Source organism: Cucurbita moschata, unplaced genomic scaffold, assembly GCF_002738365.1.
Source record: "Cucurbita moschata cultivar Rifu unplaced genomic scaffold, Cmos_1.0 Cmo_Scf00018, whole genome shotgun sequence".
NCBI classification, from domain to species: domain Eukaryota; kingdom Viridiplantae; phylum Streptophyta; class Magnoliopsida; order Cucurbitales; family Cucurbitaceae; genus Cucurbita; species Cucurbita moschata.
This window is the reverse complement of record NW_019268534.1, coordinates 3,970,396-3,993,908: the sequence shown is the minus strand read 5'-3', so window position 1 is coordinate 3,993,908 and position 23,513 is coordinate 3,970,396. Positions and strand designations below refer to the sequence as shown.

Here is a 23,513-nt window from a genome sequence, read left to right as displayed (position 1 = left end):
CAACCGATCAGATTTGAACTGGTAACACGAGTATCTACAATTATACTTATTTTAGTAACTGAGTCATACTCGCCATTTTCGACACAGCAGATTTGAATGGATAACACGAGATTTTCTAGTCCTATGCTCTACAATTAGACTTAATCCAGTTTTTCTGACACAGCAGATTTGAATCGGTAACACAAGATTTTCTAGTGCTATGCTCTACAATTAGACTTAATCCAGTTATCTGCTCTACGATTAGACTTGATCTTTCAGTCCTTCCAGTCCTATGCTCTTAGACTTGATCTTTCCGTCCTTCCAGTCCTATGCTCTACAATTAGATTTAGTCCTTCCAGTCCTATGCTCTACAATTAGACTTAGTCCTTCTTAGTCCTTCCAGTACTATGCTCTACAATTAGACTTAGTCCTTCCAGTCCTATGCTCTACAATTAGACTTAATCTAGTTCTCTGCTCTACGATTAAACTTGATCTTTCAGTCCTCTGCTCTACAATTAGACTTATTTTAATAACTAAGCTATACCAACCATTTCCGACACTAACAGTATTTTAATAACTAAGTCTGCTCTACAATTAGACTTATTTTAATAACGAAGCTATACCAACTATTTTCGACACAGCATATTTGAACCGGTAACACAAGGTTTTTGAATCCTCTGCTCCACAAACTAACATAGCATATTTGAACCGATAACACAAGGTTTTTTGCTCCACAAACTGAGCTGTACCGGCTATTTCCGACACAACAGTAATTAGCATAAAATAAAAAATAAAAAAACAAAGAAATTGCAGCATTTAGAGCACAAAATTAAACAACAAACTTTGTCCAAATATGAATATTTCAGAAGTTTAGATTAAAAGGCATTACCCAACATTGTCCAAATATATTGAATATTTCAGAAGTTTAGATTAAAAGGCATTACCCAACATGGAGGTCAAAGTTATAAATCTTGTTATATTATATGATTATTATCATTATTATTATTAGTTAAAAATTATTTAAATCATAATTTGTTACTCCCGGTATTAATAATTTGTTACTAATAATGGCACAAAACAAGGGATAAGAATATTGAATTCCCAATCATCATAAAATCATCCTAGAAGGAACAGAAAATGGAAGGAAAACTAAGAACACCCAGCAGCTAGTCCTCGTATCCTTTTTTCTAAATTCAGATATACTCGGGTACACAATAATGACATTCCATTAACACAGCTCCCAGCCTATTTTTAAAACTTTTAACAATAAAAGAAGGGATATATCATTCATCATCATATACTAAGGCTCAGAAGCTCTCCAAATGATGAGGAAAACAAGAAAAACATCCACCACATCTCTCAACAGAACTAACCACACTCCATCATTTTGTATACATCTCTCTCTCTCTCTCTCTCCTTATGAGCCTTACTGATAATACATGAGCTGCTGAGCTGCCGCAACGTTCTGGAAGCCACCATCATAGATGGCCTGACTTGAGCCAGCGGCACCCATCCCCCCCATGGCTGCCTGCTTTAAAGGATGTGGTATCTGAGGCTGCATAAGTGCATGGACGCCACCCATCTTGCTCATAGCCAGTTGCCGCTCATACGCTAAAATATCAGTTGCTGAGAGTCCTGGGATTGAACCTGCTGCCGGGGGAGGAAGCGGGTTCGAGATGGTTCCAGGTGGGGTTGGCTTGCTTCCCCAAGAGCACTGCAAACACAAACGGTACACAACCCCGCCGGTTAGAACTCACTTAAGAAAGCTACTCCACAAACACCTAAAATTATATATACACAAGCAGAAAACGAAACCTTGATCTGTTTGCCACAAAGATACGACTGAGTATTCCCCATCTGAATAGCCAAAGAAGCCTCAGCATGAGTGCTATATCTAACAAAACCAAAGCCCTTATCGCGCTGGATGCGAACCTCTTCAATCACACCAGCCCCAAGAGCATGAAAATGGCGATGAAGATCAACCTGCGTGGCCTGTATAAATGAAGAAAAATTATTCAAAAAAATCCAAAATGCCAGTAATCAAAAACACCCAAATATCACTGATATCAGACAACTAAGTAAACGCTACAAGATTATTCTTCGAGAAATTATTCTTCGAGAAATTATTCTTTTCCTGCCAATTCCTGGAATAAAATTATAAATTAAACCAGAGCACACTTCTAGAGACAGGTAGAATTAAAAGAAACCTCATTTTATACAGCAACCTCAACCAAGTGTTACACTAGCAAAAACTTGGCAAGTTGAGTACCAAAAATAAGTTCATTGTGTTATCTTATCATTGGCAACTTGGAGCAAGATAAATCATTAAAACGTTTTAAAATAAAAATAACAAAGATTGGAATGAGGTATCTTACCTCTGGAGCAAGATTGCCAACATAAACAGTAGTGTACTGAGGATTGTTCTCTGGAGCATCGCTATTGACCGTCTCTTTACCATCTTCTGCAGAAATGTCAAAATTCATGCACGTATTGTCAAAAGCTCATTAAACATGGGGTATGAATGATTCTCAGGGTTAACAAAACGACAAACTGGAACATTCTAAACTTATAGTTTCTAATGAAAGAAATGAAAACCTCATTAAACATGGGGTATGAACACTCACCAGATGATCCATTTGTAAGTTCTGCAATGCTTTTCACATCTGAGCTCTGCTTGTCTTCATTGGATCCAGCACCTTTTGTAGCCCAGTTGCAACGAATCTGTCTACTCCCAAGCCACTTACCTGAAGGAGAGACCGTGCATGGTCAGAAATAGGGCAATATAGCAAAAGACTTTCAATTACAAAAGTTAAAAGACAATATGCTACTCAATTTCAATGTTGTTATAGATATTTGATAACAATATACCACAAAATTAAAAGAAATCACAAATGAAGAGATCATCAAGCTTTTCTTTTTTCAGCCAATGATTAGATTGTTCAACCAAATGAAAATCTAGTACAAGAAATTAAAACTATCAGAAGCAATTAAGTACTTACCAGTCAGGTCGTTTATTGCACTTTGAGCATCCTGGAAAGGGAGCAAAATTTAGTAGAGAGAGAAATAATGGCAAAAGAATATATTTCAATTAGATGTAGTTTGAACCTGTTGGTTGCGAAAAGAAACAAAACCAAATCCCCTGGAACGCCCAGTCTTCTGATCCCACATAACTCTGGCATCGCTGAAACCAATAGAACACAATATCAGATGTTGTACGTTAAAAAAGACAAACTACTAACATATCCATTCCAACCCCAATAGCTTTTTGAGCTGTGGAGTATTGCAAACTTGTATTTTGCAGAACTAGAAATTACATGCAAAATTCAAAGGACAACAAACAAATTAAAAAATAGTTTCCAGGGGCTGAAGCTTACGAACAGCTTGGGAAAACAGAAAAGCATGCAAACAAAGTAGAATCAGTAACTTCAGGGCTAAGATCACCCACAAAGATGTTGAAATGACCTGTGCACAAAAGAAGCAGGTGAATATAGAAGAAATTATTTAAACAGTTGCAACTCACAGCTACTGATTCAGAACAGATCCCACACCTGATGTATCCTCTCTCTGACCACTAGCATAAGCCCAATTTACTTTGATAGGCTGCCCAAACCTGCAAAGCACATATTGAGACAGGAAACAGAAGTACAAACATGGAAAATGAAAAAAAATACAGTTCTATACTTACAAATGCCTCCCATTAAGTGACAAAATAGCCATAGCAGCTGATCTGCGATCAAAATAGTGAATAAATCCATAGGATGACTGCATAAAGCAGTAGAAACAAGGATGTTAATATACAGGAAGGAAACAGAAGACCTTGAAATTATCAGTACTATAAACAATTAGATCTACTCCATTGTATGGGGAAATAAAAAGTAGAGTTAGAACAAAGGTTTCGTATCATAGGCTCCTGTGGACCAACCTTCTCCTTTCTAACAAGCTTGCAGCTTTCAACAACGCCTGTACTCCCAAAAACCTCTTGAAGAAGTGGTTCAGTTACCTGTGTATGTACATTTCCTACGTACCTGCATTTCCTCAAAATTAAAGAAACTAAAAGTTTTAAAAAAGGAAAAGGAAAAAAAAAAATACAAACAAAATATAAGTAATCGACAAAAGTCATATAGTATACATAAACAATAAAATTCAACTAAAAAAATCCAGCTACTTGGTTGAGATTTGGGAAGGCGTCATTTTAAAGCATAAGCTCAAATTAAATGATTAGAGATCCAGTCTCTTAGGAACTATAGAAACTAAAAGTATGAGAACTTGATAGTCGATGACAAATCTGTGACAGAGAGACATGACGACTGCAAGAAAACACAAGTTTGCATAATGCAGAAAAAAAGAGGTAAAGCGTCTAAAAAATCACTCACACACTGCGGCAGGTACTTGGATCAAAACCTGGTGGTAAATTTCCACTTGGAATTGGTTCGAGCTGCATAATGGAAACAACAAAATAAATAAAAAGGAAAATAATGGAATAGTATGTGAAAGAGAAGATGCATCTTTATGAAATGAGTGAAAAACAAAAAGTATATATATAATGGATGCAATCATGCAGATTAAACGAAATCTTGCAACCAAATGAAAAGCTAACCTCGATGGTATTTCAACCAGTACATTGGAGAGACAGAGATCACACAAGTAAAAAGGAAAGCAGTGAAAATAACAGGAAAGACACGGACCAGCTACAGTAACTCAAGATTTCACGTCATAAGGAAATTCCAGTTCTATGATAATGTAAGCTGGTAAAACCTAACTGGGTTGGTGGAAGTCAACCATCATCAACTAGGATGATAAATCATGTATAAAATGGTATAATCTGCCTGAACCCCAGAGCGGATTACATTATAAAAAAATAAAAAATGATCCACAAACATTATGCATCGACAGCATACACGCCGAATGGAAAATTTTAGCCCCAGAAGTGAGCCACTGCATGCACGTCATACCATCATTGATGGCCCTAGAGCATCTAAAGGGGTCCTGTTTCATGTTTTGTTAAGATAAAAGACTTCAAGAAACCAAAAATTAATCCAAACGGGCTCAACATTACCCAGCCTACCCACAACTAATAAGAACTATAAAAAAATATACGAATACCCATCACAAACATTCAATCTTTCAACACGGGGGAAATCGCTTCTTTACAAAAACTCAGAACTCGAAACCGTACAAAGCTATAAAAAAAAAAACACCGCTACGACAGACCGCACCGAATCGGTCATAACTTCACAAGTAATACTCATAGATCGACAGCCAAACCCCACAACAAAAATACAGCAATGGCGAAAGAAAAACGTGTAGATCATACGAATGTGAGCCGAAATTAAAACAAAGAAGAACTCGAACCTGAGGGTGAGCTAAGAGACCAGGATGGTAAAGAGACTGTTGCTGAAGCAAAGCTTGCTGCATCAAAGCTTGTTGCTGTTGTTGCTTCAATCTCTGATGTTGCATTCTTATTCCCTCGATCAATTTTCCGCCAAAAAGAACGAAAAATTTTACCGGGAAGATGAGGGTTTTAGGGTTGAGAGTCGAACAAAGGCCAGAAAAAATTGGGGACGGAAAAGCTCCTCCGGGTTAGAGGAAAATCAATTAATGGTTGTAACTTAGAAGACTTATAAAATGCCGTTTCGGGCCCGGGCGAAGATATCATTACGTATTGGTTACACACGAATATACGACTGCCAATCCTATATTGACACGTGTACACTTCGTCAAATTCCTGACGATCGTTTTTAAAATTGTATCAAATAATACAAATATATTTTATATTTCAGTTGACTCTTTAAATATTTATTTGAATAAATCTACGGACACATTTTAATTCTTAAAATTCGTAAATAATTTATTCCAACCAATTATTTATTAGGTTAAATTGAAAATTACTTTCAACAATTTCACAGTTGATACTAAACCCACCGCTCCTAATAGATATTATTACCTCGTTCCCCTCTCCAACCAACGTTGACAAACTACCACATGTATAGCTCTAATATCATTTGTAAAGCTTTGATACTATTTGTAAAGCTCTGATACTATTTGTAATAATCTGAGTCCACCGCGTATCGTCGTCAGTTTTTAAAATGCGTCTACTAGGGAGAGATTTCCACGCCGTTATAAGGAATAATTCATTCCCCTTTTCAACCGAGATGGGATCTCACAAATTGTTATTTTTTATTATAAATAAAAGATAATCTCACGACAAAACTTTTTAGCTTTAAAAGGATACACGCAAACTATATAATAAAGAGAGTCGTTGAGAATAATTTTGACCATAAATTCGATGCATATGTTTATGTCCATCTACTTGACCATCAATATCTCAAATATTCATTTGTTAATATCATAAAAATAAGCACAAGGTCAACAAAAAAAAAAAAAAAAAAAAACCTACCCTTTCATATTGCATCGAAAATTTAGTTAGAAAAAAAAAATACAAAATATGATTGGGATAATATTTGTATTAGGAAGGCATAGTTGTTGGAAGGGGGGATTAATTATATGTAATATATAACACAAAACAGCAAATAAATTTGGAGATAGAAACAATTGACCTATGTAATGCAAAACCATGTTATAAGTTGAGATCGAGATGCTTTGGGAAGCCGCCTTCTTCAGCTTCGACTTCCAGCTCACGCACAGGTTCAGGTTCAGGCTCGTTGGTTGAGCTACTTCCGCTTCCTTTAAGAATACCTTCGAGTTGTTGGTTCATTTGGAACGGCTCTCTCGATACAGTCCTGATGATATAAACAATATTGTTCAATCAAATGAACAAAAATAGAACAAAATCCACCCTAATGTATAACGACCCAGACCTACCGCTAGCAGATATTGTCTTTTTTGGGCTTTCCCTTTCGGACTTCCCCTCAAGGCTTTAAAACACGTCTATTAGGGGAAGGTTTCCGCACCCTTATAAAGAGTGTTTTTGTTCTCCCCAACCAATGTGGGACATCACATAATGACTATGACAATTGTTACAATTACACCCTCGAACTTTAGTTTTTACCGCTGAACTCTCGACCTTTTAATGGATGTTAATCACATGGCAAGCAAGCCTAACTATCTATGTCCATGTCCTGATAATGAGAGGTTCAAAGAGGGATACAAATGCAAAAGTTGAAAGTGCAAGGGTTGCGATGATAAAATCCCAATAGTTCAAGGGTTTCTTTTGCAAATTTCTGGAAAGAAGGAAGAAAAAAACAAGGATAAAGAAGAAAGTTTGGGGATTCCTGCCTACAAATGGAAAATCTTTCTGATAATAATCTTTCAAATGTGTTCATCAATACTTTGTGAAGACCTTAAAAAGTAGTTCCCCAAGTTTTACAGTGCTCAGCTTTGGGTTACAAATTGTTACTGGGTTTTAAGCCTTCAGTTTCAAATACAAACAGTGATTCATCTTTGTGTGTAACAAGACAAACATCTACAAATTCACCCTTCAGTAACTTTTTTTCCATATTTTTCAACCACACCAGGTTTATATGGCTAAAATGTTGCCATATGAACTGAATTTTTCATTGGATTGTTCTCTTCTATGATAAAAGAAACATATTTAGAAAGAGCTTTAATCTTCAAGTAAAAACTAAATTATGAGAAGTACTCATCCAAATCCGTTACACGGATGAACAAAATTTAAGACTTGAAATGATATGATGATGGTATGAAATGAAAACTAGAGTACGAACAACGTCGCACCGAACCAGTCGAAACTAATATTGTAATTCGTTCTTCAATAAACCAGGTTTACAAAACACTATTTCCAAGTAAATCTTATTTAAACTAGACTATAGGAATAGATTTTGACATGTTTTCTGAAACCAATCTACATTATTTTTGCTAAAAAAAGGAAGAAAAACCCAAATCAGGATCTAAATAACAGTTTTGGTGAAGCAAATAGAGAAAATCTTAACCAGAGAGCTCTGTTCAACTTCAAAAATCAAAGAGGAAGAACAAAAACAATATGAAAATCAGTACCTGTCTTTTCTCTTCTCAAGAAATCGGTGAAGGGAAGCCCTCCTAGCAATAGGTAAATCTGCCCAATAAAAAAAAGGGGGTCAGAAAATCAAATTAAGAACACCAAATCAAGATAATCAACCAGAATCCATCATTGAATTTTCCATGGCGATTGTTACCAGAAGATTTTTTTGTTTCCGTTTGCGGTTTCAGTTGCTGCTCCGGTGCCGGCTTCACCGGAGCTTGAGTTTTGGACACCACATTTGGCTCGCTGGCGGGAGCCTTACTGTAGGGTTTTTCCAAAGCAGGACCGAATCTGTTGGGGGAGGCGGCTGCGGGGGGGACGACGGCGGCGGTGGAGGAGATGCGTCTTCCCTTATCGGCCATGGCCATGATCTCCTTGGCCCTTTCGTTTGGAAAATCATCGTACACCAAAACTTTCCCGGCGTAGAAAATGGTCATTTGAGCGGTTGCAGGTTCCGGTGTGGCCGGTCTCCTAAAACAATCGCCGTGAAGATAATATCAGAAATTAGAACTCCATTTCATAGGGATATAATTTAACCTAATAATTATTTTCTTCGCTTTGGCACTTTTCTCTTGGGCAACAGCAGTGAGCAAGTAATTTAAAAAATTGTACTCAATTGAAAAGGGAAATTAGCCTAAAAGTTTAGGGGAATCTCTGAGCACCTGAACTCGCCCTTATTGATGGCGTTATTGGAGAATCCCGACGAAGGAAATCCGACGAACTTCGGCAGATTATCCTTTGGCTGCCGTGTAGCGTCGGAAGAAATGACCGTATTCACCATCGGCGGCGGCGGCTTGGCCTTTTCGAGTTCATCTAGATCGTATCCCGAAAAAGGGAGGGGAAAATCTCGAGTAAGTTCAAGGAGATTGGAATCCGATTATCTCGGCGAAGATCTAAAAATTCTGAGGGTTTCAAAATTCTTAAAAACAACAAAAACCAAAAACAGAACCAATTTATCCCTTCCAACCAAACAATAACCAAATCAATACCTCTCGGCTTCTTCCTCAGAGCCATATCGGAGCTCAAATCGGCGAGACTCCGTTTCTCCTTCAAGAATTGGCTCAGCAGGTTACAGGCCTGAGAAAAGTTCGATTTCTCCAGCCGCTTCGCCAGCTGCTTCCGTTCGGGAAATCTCACGCCTCCGCCGGCATCCGATGGATTCGACATGACAAACAACAGCAACAGCAACAGCAAGAAATCAAAATCCCCAAAATCCACCCAGTGGTTGCTGAATCTACGTAGTGAAAAATGGATTGACGATGGTTCCGCCGGCTCCGGTGGACATAGACGGCGGAGATGAAGAAGACAGGAAGTATAACAGGTCAAGCTTCTTCACAGTTCCAATGAGGAAACGAATTGGTCTCTCTCTGCCTGCGGCTTTGAAAAAAAGTATTACTTAGCAATAAAAAAAAGTAAGGAGTTGAAGCACGTTTTTTTGGAGCGTTGAATAGAAAAAAACAAAATTCGTTTATTATTATTTATTATTATTATTATTATTATTATTATTATTATTATTATTATTGCCAGAATAAAAGTAAAACAAAAAATAACTGTAACCAAGACTTTTTTTTTTTTTTTTTTTTTTTTTACCATTATTATTACCACAAAAGGTTATAAATAGTTTTCAACTTTTTAATATTTTTACTCCAAAATAAAAAATAAAAAATCAATTAAACCTTTGATAAAAATAATATTTACATTTTGTTAAGAAGAAATAGAATTAATATTATTTTATCTGTATATATTTTTTCAAAAACCTTAAATTTAATCTCAACTATTAATTTATTATTATTATTTTCAAAAAGTTTTATTCCATTTGAGGTATTTTATTAGGTAAGGATTATTATTACTATTATTATTATTTAATCAATAAAAAATGAATTTTAAACTAAAATTATATTTTTAATCTTTTTATTAAATACCAACAAAATATTATTTGACGCGTATAAGAATTTATATTTTTTTAAAAGTGAAATTGAAAATTTTGAAATTCTAAAAATTTATAGAGGGAATTGAGACTTAAATAAAATAATATAATTTGATATATATATATATATATTTTTTTTTTTTTTTTTTTTTATTTAATTACAAGTGATTATATTTATCTCTCCCAAGCGTGTGAAAATAACAAGCATGTGGGCAAAATATTAATTTTTAAAAATTCCACCCCCACTTTTACTTTTATTTTATCTTCATCCCTGAATTTTCATAAAATTCTATTTAGTCCTTTAACTACGTCATTTATTTATTATAATAACTAAGTGGATTATTTTTTAGATTAAAATATTATATAATAAAAGTTTAAATATCAAAGCTTGAAAATTTGACTAAATAGATATGTTTAAAATTTATGGACTAAAATAAAATAAATATGTAAGGTAGGGGCGCTCATAAGTTGGGCTGAGTTGATACATTTTTAGACTCATCCCAATTATTCAGATTGTAAATTTTTTCAACTAAAAAATGTGAGATTATAAAAATGTAGAAACTTCTCGGGAAACTCATAAGGGAAAACGCAAAAATCTGGAGGGAAATCCTGGAAGGAAACAGCTAAGAGGACAATATCTAGATGAATACCGATTTCGCTGTGTAACTCGGAAAGACACGCTTTAAAACCATGAAACTAATGGTGATACATAATAGGTTAAAAACGAACAATATATGCTAGCGGTGAATTTGGGCTGTTACAAATGGTATTGGACTGTGTGAGACACTGATCAATGTAAAGCTAGAACCTCTCTCGTAGCAAACGCACTTTAAAACAGTGAGGCGACAACAACTGCCATTAAATAACTAACTCAACACTAAAATTTGTTGGTTGAATTAGTTCGAATTATTTAGATAATTTCTTCCAAATAAAAAAAATATATTTTTTAATAGAAATAAAATGTTAATTTGTGAAATATTTATTAATTAATTTACCTGAACTATAATTCAATTTTGTAACTCAATTTCAATACATATTTTAAAAAATTACTTTCCAAGTATAGATAATTGTATTATAAATAAAAATATATATTTTAAAATTAACCATAAATTCATATTTATTTGATTTATCCAATTTAATTTAAAAAAAAATCATAAATTAATTTAATTGAGGAATTAGCGCACGTGACGCTGAACGTGAAAAGCGGTTAAGATAATTGTTAACCGCGTTGGATATCAGAAATTAAATGAGTTAGTTTTTTTTTTTTTAAGATTTTTTTCCGATTTAAATTGGGTTAAATTGAAAAAAAAAAAACAAAAAACAAAAAACAAAAAACTTAGGTAGGTATGACATTCTTTTGTCGGATGAACTCGAACAAGACAAAACTATTGCCCAGTACCATATTGTATTTTTAAGATTATTACAAAGATTAATAATATTTGACGTTTTTTTTTACCTTAGTAATGCATTGTGACTCATGAATACTTAATATTTGAGTGAAACGACAATTGACGTTCATAGGCAAAAATTAGGTTAACGTTGCTAGTCTTTATTTTCTTATTGTTAATAGCAATAACCAAAACTTGACGTATGACTATATTTAACCAGGTTCGATAGAGCAACGTGAAGTGATTTAATAATTAATAAAATGGATGGTAAATTTTTTTTATAAACTGATACCGACTAATTATCAAATAGTCCTGCTTTATTCATATTTTACACATAGATAGATATAAATAAAGTTGGGTGTATTTTTCAAATATATATAGGTGTATTTTTCAAATAAGCTTGTGAACTTAATTTTCAACCCAAAAATATTCGTTATTCACAATATAAAATTAAAAAAAAGTGGAATAAAATGTTTGAATCTAGGGTCAAAAAGGGAATAGAATAAAAATATGTGACTACTTCAGCAATATTCGATTTTATTCCCTTTATTTTTTCTTCTTATTGTTTTTTAAAATATTATCGAAACGGGTAAAGTTTGACAAATAATTTTTTAAATAAAGAATAATCCTCGTATGTTTTTTTTTTTTAATTTGTTACCTAAATTTTAAAATATGCACTATTTATACGCTCAACCTTTTAAATTATTAACCTTAAATTAGGTAGAGATTCTTACCCAGATGACGGGACGGGAAGCTTCATTCACGGTCCTATTTTAATTTCCATCCATTTTTAAAATATTTATTTTGATTTCGAGAGATCGAGGTAGAAATTTCCTATTTTCAGTCCATATAGAGATTGAAACAGAGATTATTCGTAAAAAATTTGTAGAGATCTGAGTTCGAAAATTTTCTCGTTAAGGAATTTGTAGGGACCATATTCTATATATACCCTAAAAAATTCTTTATTTGTTTTTTTAGGAATCGAGGCCGAGATTCTACCTAACGAATTTGTAGGGATCATCTTTATATAGAGTTTTTCTCGAAATATATATATATATATATATATTGAAATTATTATTATTATTTTTTTTTGGAGATGAGACGAAATTTTCACAAGGAATTTATAGGGATCCAGTTTTATATGCATAATTTTTTGATAAATTTAATAAATTTTCATAAACAAAAATATAATATGATCTAAAAAAAATTTAAATATAAGCATTCATTCATCTACAAAATTGGATAGACTCGGTTCAATCATCTTATTACAAGCTGATTCAATTAAGGAATGACTATTTATGGTTTCAGAAGTGAATATTTATATGAAAGTAATGGATGAAGATGCAAACATCATTTCATAAATTGTTAGAAAACTTTTTAAGGTGAATCGAGAAATACGATCTCATCTCGGTAGCATCTCGATAATAATATAATTTTTTAAATTTAAATAACTTAAAAAAAATGTCGAAAACAATTAATAGAAAATGAAAAATAGCGACACATTTTTTAATTGTAAAAAAAAAAAAAAAGCGGCAAAAAGAGAGGAACGAGGAAGTGGGTGTTGGTTGCCGACAGCGGGTGGTCGGGGCATTCAAGAGGAGCAAGTGGGCCCCACCAAGAACACTCCCAGACTGGTTGAAAATAAAATAATAGAGAAAAAAAACACGTTTTATTATTAAATATAATATAATATAATATCCTCTTCTCTCTCTCACTTGTAATTTATAAATCATTATTTATTTCTCTCTTACCTAGAAAATAGAGTCCAAGAAAATAAAGAAATAAAAAAAAGAAAAGGAAAAATGCTATTGGGTATTGAATTGTCCTTTTCCCATCCTACCCCTGCCCGCTGCCCTAACATTAAATTTAAATTAAATATTGAAAAGTGATAGATGTAATGGTAGCACGTGTTTGGCGAGTTGGGTGGGCGGCTTATTCATAGTCCAACCCTCATAAAAGCAACTTTTTATTATTAATTATTATTTTTTAATAATATTTAATTGTTTGCTTTTTAAATTTAATTAAGTATTCCTTCCATGCCTAATGTTAATGTTATTCTCGTGCGCTTCTCTCTCCTCTCCAAACTTATCCTAATTACTTCTTTTTAAATTTTGTCAACCTAACTTTTAATCCATATTAGATAATATAATACGCTTTTCTAATCTTCCAAAAATATTTATACGAGGGTTCGTATGATCTAAAAAACTTGATCAGTCTAGATTAATCAAACTCAAACCATAAATAATTATATATATTATTGCTCGAGTTGGGTTGGGTTAAATTTTTTGGGAAAAAAAATTAGGTGGGTGTTGTTGGATGATAAAAGTCTGGATGATATTGTTGGAGAGTCGTGTTCATCTAACAAACATTCATTTTTTTGGTAGGTTCGATGTTAGGTTACTACTTGTAAATGTTTGATAGAAACTTTAGTTATTAATGTAATGTGTGTGGTAGTGTTAGGAATCACGGTTCTCCATAATAGTATGAAATTGTCCACTTATTTATTAATGTAACACAATTTTTCACAATGGTATGTTATTGTTCACTTACTTTGAGCATAAGTTCTCATGGTCTTGCTATGAGCTTCCCCAAAAAGCATCATACTAATGAAGATAGTATTCCTCACTTATAAACCCATGATCTTCCACTAAATTAGCCAATGTGGGACTAGGATTCCTCACTTATAAACCCACGATCTTCCACTAAATTAGCCAATGTGGGACTAGGTTATGGGTCCACCACGCTTCTGCATTATAAATAAACCTCCTTAAATAATAATAATTAAAAAAAATTCAACCCTTTATTTTGGTTGAGTTAGGGTGTGGACTCTATTTAAATGGGTACAATCACTCACTTTTTTTTTAATGTAGTTTTAGTTAAAACAATATATAATAAAAAATATCGTGATAATTTGTAAATATTCAAATTTTAACGATTTACTAAGCAAGTAAATAATTATACATAAAAGGTCGTAGGGTAGAGTGAAAATTGAGATAGAGATTGTGAATATATTATTTGCCGTGGACCACGTTGAGCTAAATAGACAACTCTACTTTCTACACAACAAGATAAACGACTCATTGTACGCTATTTAAATGGATTGAATTAAAGATGTGGACGCCGTAATTTCTCCTCATGGAATGTTCGTACAATAATTAAATAATTAAATAGTACATAATTTATTCTTATTGCAAATTAGTCAACTAATTTCCAATCTAATTGGGATGATAATTGAGAAAAATATAAATATAAATTAGTTAATTTTATTAATTTGATTTATTATAAAAAGTCGAAAGTGAGGGGTAAATGCGTCATCAAGTTACGTGAAGAGAATGAGATGCCCATAATTTAAGCTTTATTACCTGTATCAAATAAGAAACATGTTTAAAATTGCTTTATACTTCTTCAATTTTGTTTTTGTTTTTGTTTTTTTTTTTTTCAATTCCACATTATCTCTTTCAATCATTTTCAATTTTTTTTAAAATTTCCACTTTATTAATTGAAAGTAAAAAAAAAAAAAAAAAAATCAATTCTTAATATTATCCTACCATTTAAAATATTCACCCACCCGTCCAATATTGGTCGATGCCCATGTCAATACGCTACCAATAAAACTAGGAATAATAGTACTAAAACAATTTCATGACGAAGACAAAATTATAATTTTGTGAATTTAAAGATTGAAGTAGATATTTTGAACGTACATAAAAAAAAAAAAAACTTTAAATTTTCAACTAATGAATTTTATGACACGAAAGTGAACTACCAAATACGATTTTTTTAGTTAAAAATATTTTTTATGAACTATGATTTCACTCCTATTACACTGCTACATCGAAAATAAAAAAAATTTAAGTATTGTATACGTTGTAAATCCAGTCCTTTCTAGGAACTACCCATAATAACAAACTTGCAAAATAAATTCTGTTTATCAAAAAGACATTCATTGTTCCCTACCCTGTTTCACCTTAATTGTTATTTGAACAAGTAAAAGTTATCTCTTAGTTCGAGTGAGGATAATATTTCTCTCCTGCCTGTTCATGAAGTTTAAAAAATCTTACCATCTCAGAGATCGATTGAGAGGTAGGACTATCGAACAAACCGCACTCCTTCATATACGTCAGGAGTCCATTGATAGGAAATATACAAAATAGAAAGTTTTGGCCTCTATTAGATACGAATGAACAAAAAAAAAAAAAAAACAAGGTATGATTAGATTCACAATAGAACTAGGAAATAATCTATAGAAATAGAAACAGGATCTATCATATTGGAAGATATTATTTAAGAGTTCATCATATTGGAAGATTTTGGGAGGTGGGGGAGCATTAAATATCAAAATCACACACAGTTACAAGAAAGATTATTGTGGAACAAATGATCAAATACTATATGAGAGAAAAATATTAAAAAGGAAGAAAAACTACATCACTCTAAGTCTATACTAACAGTAATTTCCCCGTGAAAATTATAGACTACCAGATTTTCCCAGGAAATAGAGCTAGCAAAGTAAATGGGCTTATGGCTATGTATACGTACCAAAATGTAGGGAGGACCTCTGATTCCAATTCTACTCTGTTTTATCTTCTTCTAAATCACCAGCTGGATTGTCGTTTCCACGCAGCGGTTTAAAGTCCGGTACACTCTGAACGTCGTTTGAAGGTGAGGAAATTGGAGATGGTCTTATGAGTCTTAGATCTGTATCATCCTTGTCGAACTCTTCGTGGGTATCTTCGGAGTATGCATACCTGAGAAAGATAGAGGATGAGGCAATGTACAATGGTTACGAGGGAGCGGGGCAGAGATATAGAGTGTCGAAACTGACCGCATTGAGTTTTGAGAGGGAGCCCAGAGAGCACAAATGACACAGAGTAGAGAAAATGATAAGACTTGCCAGAAGGCAGGGATAATCCATGCATTTTTCCACTGCTCATTGTAAATGTCATTTGACTTGAAATAAAGCTGCAAGATTACATTTGAGAAATTGCAGTAAGTGACAATTGATGAGCGTTTGGGAAAAAGTCATAAAAAAATGTTCATTTCTGGCCCATGTTTGAACGTGTTCTTATGATAATGGGAAAAAAATCTTGATGCACAAATTACCTCATAACATATCCAACCCACAGATACAATAACAGTTACCACCAATGCATTTGTGAATTTTCTGTAAATGTCCAATTTAGTCGTCAACCTTCTAGCCTGTGGCATCAGCAATAATGAAGGAAAGCCAATCAACAGAAGTTACATCATAAAAATGCAGAAGAAAGTTACAACATTAACATAAAACAGGGGCACAAACAAAAGCAAGCATATTTTAGGAGCAAATAGAATTGCTTCCATTGTTTCAATTGGAAGCTTCATTTAAAAGACCAGGCTTGCCCTGGTACTCTACTAGCCTACTCGGTTGAAATAGATTTTGATTAAAAGTGGGTTATTTTCACAATGTTCTTCAGAAACATAAAACAAAGGTAAAAATCAAACTAGACTTGGGCAGGGACGCCACCAAAAGCAAGCATATTTTAGCAGCAAATAGAATTGCTTCCATTGTTTCAATTGGAAGCTTCATTTAAAGGACCAGACTTGCCCTGGTGCTCTACTAACTTACTCGGTTGAAATAGATTTTGATTATAAGCGGGTTATTTTCACAATGTTCTTCAGAAAACAACTTGCGAGAAGGAAATCAATCTAAAATTCAAGCGAAAATCAGGAAGGCAGATGATTAAAAAAATGTTACGAACAAACCAGATACCTGAAGCTTGCTTAAAGTTGCAGAGAGGGAGTTAAATATCCAAAGAATGAAGAAAGCATCCAAGATTGCCACAGGTAGAACCAAGAAAAGTCTTGCTTTTCCTGAAAGATCACTTACAGAACCCACGTTCTCAACCAATTCAAGAACTTCAGATGCCAGAAAGAAGGTTAATCCAAGCATGAGAACTTTTGATGTCAGTCCACCTAGAGTAGGTCTCACAACACCATAACCCATTGAAACCATCAAAAGGATCAGACGTGCAATTGTACGCTTAACAACTCCAAAGGTGACAGCCCACATAGTAATCCCTGTTGGTCTTATCCCAGTCTGGTTGAATTCAGCATACTCAAAATACCACATAGCCATCTCAAACATCCCCAATGTGATGACAACCGTAATGCAGTTCTGCAATGGAAAAACTTCTTTCCAGAATCTAGCATACTGTGAGAACCAGAAGATTCCAAGCAACACATAAGCAAAAGACATATACAAATAAAACTTCATCAGAGGCGCCATTCTACCCGGCAGGTATCCAGAAGGATTTTTCCATATGGTTTTCCCCTCAACAACAACATTTTGAAGCCTTGGATCACAATGGATGAAATACAAGTTATACATCCCTGTTTTAGTAATCTGAATTGATTTTGTCGCCAGGGTTGCAACTTGCTCATCTGTGTTGAAGGAGACTCCATAAACTTGAGGCCAGCCAGAATTATTCGAGGACGGCCGGTAAATAACTTCTCCTTCTGAACAAACACCTAGTTTAGCAAGATCTACAGTACAGCAGATTGCCCTTTGGCCACCATAGGCCGAGCCTCCAATCATCTCTCTATCTTCCACCTCAAAAACAATTGCATGCAATGGTCCTGAGCTGAAGTTGGAAAACTCCTCGGGTCTCCGGAATGTAATTTTTTCGAAGCTGGTTTGACAGTACACTATAGAATAAGGGTTTATCACAACAAAGACAAAAGAAAAGATATACTGACACCACGGCAGATAAACCAACTAACAAATCTTATCGAGACTTCACCCAAATTTGAGCTAACAATAAGCCCAAAGCGTAATGATAGCAAGCAAGCGACATTCATAGGTTTTCAAATGTAAGCGAAAATGGAAACCGAAAGAACGTTAAATTGCCAATTAACTCATCATTTTCCACATTCATTGAAATAAAAGCAACGAATGAAGTACGCAACCCGCAGCTCAAAAAACTCGGAATCAAGAAACACATACCGAATATATGAATCGCGATTGGAAGAAGAATCCGCATCCGCATCGTTGCGGTCAGCTATGGAGGAGCGAATTCCCTCGCTACCGCCATGGACGACAAACGCATTTCCTTTGTTAAGGAATTTCTCAGCAGAATAGTGGTGGACTGAGGCGTGAATGCAGAGGGAGGAAGCACATAGTAGGAGAGTGAAGGAAAGCAGTACCTGATTAGAACCGCAAGAAAAAGACATGGATTCCAGTCCAAGCTACCAAGGAATGAAGCTTGGAAACCCTAAATTGGAAGAGAGAAGAAGATTGGCAGCAGCAAGAACGTGGATCTGCCAGATTCTTGCTTGCTTGTCGTAGAGAGTGAGAGCGAGATCTGTGACTGTGTCGCTTCTTCTGTGGAAAAGAAAGAAGCTTAGAAGCTGGACTATAATTTCATTTTTATATTTAATTAATTGGATATTTGGAATTTTGTGCGGAGAGTCAAAATGTGGAAGGACACGTGTGCGTGTTGGGGCCGCTTGATTAGATTCCCCTTTGCCTTTTCTGAGCCGTCAGATCTACTTGGGAATTTGGCTGGCTTTACCGTTCGTGTTAGTTACGGTGCATAACAATAAAACCAAATAATGTAGGGCGCCATTTATGTTCCTTGAATTAAAATGTAAATGTGAGGGACCAAAAATAAATTTCTTCTTTTATCAGTTAAATCGGGTCAAATGCGAGAATTATATTATTCGTTCCCGTCACCGCCCAAGTCCCACAGGAATCAATGAGGAATCGGGGTCAAATACGAAAATTATATTATTCGTTTTTGTCTCTACCCACGTCCCACAGATGAAAAATAGGAGAGAAAGCGAAAAGAGATTTTCTTCTTATCAGCTAAACGGAGCCAAAGATAAAAATTATATTATCCATTCCCGTCCCCATCTGTTCCCTCCCCACCCACATTCCATAAGAATGAACGAGGAAATTTGTGGGATAGAGATTGAAATAAGAGAAGGATATGTTTCTAGAATGTTCTATAGACATCTCTACTTTTACGTCGACAATATAATCTCTCGAGAAGAACTTCGACTAATAGTTTCAAAGCCTACAACGCAGCAAAGTTGAGCTCGTAAGAGGTGTTCCGAGATTTCATCATCAATAAGACATATTATGTTGAAATTTTAAACATATTCTCAAAATTTCAGACATATCCAATTTCATCCACTTGGGTAATACAAAACAGACCTTGCCCAAACAGACCTTGCCAATGGTGCCACCCTGAATGATACTCAAATTTAGCTGAAGTTAAAGAAGCTTCCGTGGTGAATGTCTAAGTACGTAATTCATCGAGGAATAATTTCCTTGTTCACTTTCTAATGAATCAAGAAAACCATTTGTTCCGGTATAAATGGTCATTATCAGTTCTTCTCCCATAAGTGAAGCTGATTGGGATTATTTGAGCTCTGGTATAAATAGTCATTGTCAATTCTTCTACCGTAAGTACCGAGCAACTCAATCGTTGACCTATTGCCAACAGAGGATTAAGAGGACGGGGTTTTTATTTATCGAATAAAATATTACACGAGAAAATTGAAGTTCATCACATAATGTTTAAGATTGTAGACACCAAAAATAGGCTCTGAATTGTCTAATAACAGAACCAACATGTGAGCAGAGCAGAGATTGACATAGAAACAAGAAAGCTAAGCTAACAAATCCAAGATTTTGAAACAGCAATTATCAGTCCAGATCAAGAAACTCAAGCCTTTTCCTAATTGTACCTTTAAGATCTGTAGCCTCTCTCTCTGCCTTTTGGGCCTGTAAAAACATGTTCTACTTTGTAAATGCCAACAACATTTATATGCAGCTACACAAGCAAATGGTGTATGCTAGTTTCCAACAGATATATCACCAAGAACACAGCAGACTAATTTCAGAGTTGGCATCACTTACCCTTTTGATCTCCACAGCAGAGACATGAGTCATGTGTGGAGGGAGCTCCTCCTTCTCCAAATCCTATCGAGTCCAAAAGAAAATTTTTAAGAGCTGGGAAGGCAAATAGTAAAGGAAACCGAGAAAATCTAAGATTCGTCCTACCAGCTCGCCAAGTAAAACAACGTTCTCCCCTCGAATTACGTATAGGCCTAGAGGAATATCGCTGTAAAGGTCACCGACGATCACCCTTTCACAGGATCCTTCAAGAACGGCATTTGCTGAATACAGAAACAGTTAGTTCTTCAGGCTCTGGGAACATGTTAACACGATGAAGTATAAAATGAGATAACGTTTCGAAAAGAACTATACCAAATTGATCGAATGAACGGAGTATCCCTAATAGCTTCCGACCATCTCGAAGGAGTACCAGAACCTTCTCTAAAGATTGAAATTATCATTAGAACAGCAACTCTACAAATGTAAGAGAACAAAATACAGATGCATGCTGATGAAATCCATAAACCATCATGCCATGAGGAGCAACACTAGCTTTCTCAATCCTTCTCCATACAATTTAAAGAATACAAACATGTTGAAATCTCTAAATAATATGGTTTTCTGGCTTTCTCCAATCATGCAATTGGTGGAAAAACTAATGCAATCTCTTACTCCGTTCTCAATTCTTTTACAGAGCTCTATACCCAAACAATCATTTAGAAGGAAGTCAGCTGTACAACAGCCATATGGCATTTAGTACGAGGAAGACCCGTGCTGATTGTTACACTAGCTCATTGCTAAAATACTATCAACGCAGGGCAAAGGTAAACTATCTTCTATCCTCTAAGATTCTCCCGTTTGATCATGTCAAATCAAAGTTGAAATGAACATTTTCAAGGCAGAGTTAAATTATCAACACAGGGCAAAGGTAAATTATCTTCTATCCTCTAAGATCCTCCTGTTTGATCGTGTCAAATCAAAGTTGAAACGAACATTTTCAAGGCAGAGTTAGACAATTGCATATGGTGATAGGCGAGGCGAGACGAGTCGCCTATGCCACCAGTTGACCATGGCAGCTCTTTCAAAGAGGTGCCACCTTGGTCATATCTTGGATACATTGGAGAAAAGGCTAATATTCATATTTAAGTACAATCTCACGGAGATGTACTCTTCTTATCCATTATCTCCGGAAAGGACGAGGGAACGAAAGCAATCATCAAATAAAAACATATTTGTGCTAAATTCTCTTCGAAGTGGACTTAGACTCGAATGAATTTTTTTACATTGCTAAAATGTTCCCCAGAAAAGATAAATTGATGCTCATTCATGTATTCAAGCCAAACAGTATCATGATTTATTCTCATATGTCTATATACCGTACTGAATTTAGAAAAATAAGCTTCAAATCAGGCATGCCTCAAATCAAGGTAAACAAAAAAATTGGTTGAATATATCATAATTTCTTAAGGAATTGCATATCAACAGACAGATCCCTATAATGGCAATCAGCAACGTCTCCGTAGGGTTACAGCATTACACTTGAAAAACAACGATCAAGTCAGAAAGCATTATCAATCAAAGAGTTGCGATACAGAACAAATTGACAGGAAAACCCTATGACGATCAAGAGCCAAATACCACATTTCACAAAATAGCAAAACACACGAATCCAGTAGCACTAACTTCAAATAAAGAAAAACGCGAATTGGTTTCTAATTTCCCGTTTATCTGACAAACAAAACAGAAGAATCGATAGAGAAGCAACATACTGTCAAGGTAATTGGCAAGAGAAGTTGAAAGGTAGATATCTTCCGCGCTTGCCCAAGACATTGGCGAACTCCAACACTTTTCCAGTAGAAATAATAATAAAAATCACCGAAAATTTCCTTCAACTAAAAACGAAATCAGTAGCATTGGCTGCCTAGATTCCCAGCCAATCCCTCAAAATCCTTGGAGAATTTCCTCAAAGACCCTGTCTTCACGTTCCAGAAAGTTCCTCGAAACTGGAAACAAACGATTGAAGGACGAAATTTGCTGTCTGATTAAGAACAAGAAAATGCAAACAGAAACAAAACGAATCGAAAAGGGTAACGAAGCGCTCAGATCCAATTGAATTCGTAGCGTAAAAGAGAAGGAGAAATTGAAGAAGAAAAATTGAAAAAAGAGTTAGGGCTTCGTGAGAGACGGCCTAAACGTGTCGGAAGCCCGGAAGATTGAAGCTCCAGCTGCTGTGTTGGTCTGGTTTTGAGTTTGTACTTAATATTTTACATTCATCTCAATACTTCTAATATGTAGGGCTTTTGTTATTATCTATGGGTTAAATTATCCAAAATATTGTTGCATTAACAAAAAAAAATTATAAATTTTGTATTTTTTCTAAAAAAACATTTATAAAATAAATCTGAAAAAAAGTTTTAAAAGTTTTATTAATATTTTGTTTTAAAAATATAAAAGTTTTATTAATACTTTAAGAAAAAATACAAAAATACTTTTATTAGTATGATATTTGAAAAATATATCTGAAAAAGTAGCTTTAACACCATTTATGTTTATAAAAAAAATTCAAATTAATTTTTATCGTCTATCGACATCTTATAGTTTATCTTCAAACTTTTTAGAGTATTTTTGAGACGAGATACTAATTATAAGGGTTTTTTTTTTTTGAGACGAGATACTGACCATACCTTTTAAGATTGTTATGAAAATTAAGAATATTTGACGTTTGTAACCGGTGTTAGTGATGCATTATGACTTGTAAATAATTGATTTTTGAACCTTATGAAATTTTAATTAGTAATATAATGTGTATGGTAGATAAATAAGATTTTCTAAAATCATAATAATAATAATAAAACAACCCAAAAATAAAAGTTGGGTTGAGTTGAGTTGTGAACTCTATTCAAATTGCTAAGTCACCAACCCAAATAACTTGAATTTCGAGTTGACCTAAATCATTTCTCCAACCTAAGTTGTGCACAACCTAAGCTTAGTGATCGAATATGATATAAATTTATTGAAATTAAATCAAATAATCACATCACGTTTATAACACAAATAGTTGAAAATTGTCATAAGTTTTTTATTTAATTTAGTTATTAACTATCTGAATTAAATAAGAATAGAATATTATTAATTTTGTAACTATTTTAATATTAATCTTATTTAGTTTCATAATGATTCAAACCATTGTTCCGGTACAATGGGCTTGTCTAGGAAGTTGTTGATATCGAAATTTGATAGAGTTTTGTGTGTCACATTGTATTCTTGCGTGACATTTTGGTAAGAGTCTTTGTAGTGTAAGAGTGAAGTATTCACCTATAATACTTTGATTATTAGTGATTGTTTGCTACTCGTAGATGT

The 23,513-nt window shown here is 34.3% G+C and overlaps 4 protein-coding genes across 8 annotated transcripts; all 4 read right to left on the bottom strand.

The window, feature by feature from the left end:
- Positions 1 to 1,117: 1,117 nt before the first annotated feature.
- LOC111456407 (oligouridylate-binding protein 1B-like) lies at positions 1,118 to 5,578 on the bottom strand. Its single transcript, XM_023098255.1, has 12 exons — positions 5,332 to 5,578; positions 4,353 to 4,414; positions 3,902 to 4,004; positions 3,665 to 3,741; positions 3,528 to 3,589; positions 3,354 to 3,441; positions 3,085 to 3,160; positions 2,979 to 3,009; positions 2,604 to 2,723; positions 2,355 to 2,440; positions 1,795 to 1,971; positions 1,118 to 1,693 (listed from the first exon to the last, which is right to left on the bottom strand). The coding sequence occupies exons 1-12, from the start codon at positions 5,434 to 5,436 to the stop codon at positions 1,406 to 1,408; spliced, it is 1,275 nt and encodes a 424-aa protein (XP_022954023.1). The 5' UTR covers positions 5,437 to 5,578; the 3' UTR covers positions 1,118 to 1,405.
- A 781-nt stretch (positions 5,579 to 6,359) lies between these two features.
- Positions 6,360 to 9,359, bottom strand: LOC111456641 (protein TIFY 10B-like). Its single transcript, XM_023098621.1, has 5 exons — positions 8,947 to 9,359; positions 8,620 to 8,770; positions 8,112 to 8,428; positions 7,954 to 8,011; positions 6,360 to 6,719 (listed from the first exon to the last, which is right to left on the bottom strand). The coding sequence occupies exons 1-5, from the start codon at positions 9,122 to 9,124 to the stop codon at positions 6,557 to 6,559; spliced, it is 867 nt and encodes a 288-aa protein (XP_022954389.1). The 5' UTR covers positions 9,125 to 9,359; the 3' UTR covers positions 6,360 to 6,556.
- A 5,755-nt stretch (positions 9,360 to 15,114) lies between these two features.
- LOC111456476 (transmembrane protein 87B-like) lies at positions 15,115 to 18,656 on the bottom strand. Of its 4 annotated transcripts, none has more exons than XM_023098346.1 (6): positions 18,255 to 18,656; positions 17,022 to 17,940; positions 16,376 to 16,471; positions 16,098 to 16,234; positions 15,812 to 16,020; positions 15,115 to 15,400 (listed from the first exon to the last, which is right to left on the bottom strand). In XM_023098346.1, the coding sequence occupies exons 1-5, from the start codon at positions 18,479 to 18,481 to the stop codon at positions 15,843 to 15,845; spliced, it is 1,557 nt and encodes a 518-aa protein (XP_022954114.1). In that variant the 5' UTR covers positions 18,482 to 18,656; the 3' UTR covers positions 15,115 to 15,400; positions 15,812 to 15,842. The 4 variants fall into 4 exon arrangements, with proteins under 4 accessions (XP_022954114.1, XP_022954113.1, XP_022954112.1 ...); XM_023098345.1 differs by having other exon boundaries at positions 15,115 to 15,381; XM_023098344.1 differs by lacking the exon at positions 15,115 to 15,400 and having other exon boundaries at positions 15,515 to 16,020.
- Positions 18,657 to 19,762: 1,106 nt separating this feature from the next.
- On the bottom strand, positions 19,763 to 22,424 carry LOC111456650 (sm-like protein LSM1B). 2 transcript variants are annotated; one of them, XM_023098637.1, is made up of 6 exons: positions 22,075 to 22,424; positions 21,923 to 21,998; positions 20,526 to 20,594; positions 20,319 to 20,434; positions 20,175 to 20,237; positions 19,763 to 20,039 (listed from the first exon to the last, which is right to left on the bottom strand). In XM_023098637.1, the coding sequence occupies exons 2-6, from the start codon at positions 21,981 to 21,983 to the stop codon at positions 19,962 to 19,964; spliced, it is 387 nt and encodes a 128-aa protein (XP_022954405.1). In that variant the 5' UTR covers positions 21,984 to 21,998; positions 22,075 to 22,424; the 3' UTR covers positions 19,763 to 19,961. The 2 variants fall into 2 exon arrangements, with proteins under 2 accessions (XP_022954405.1, XP_022954404.1); XM_023098636.1 differs by having other exon boundaries at positions 21,923 to 22,423.
- Positions 22,425 to 23,513: the final 1,089 nt, after the last annotated feature.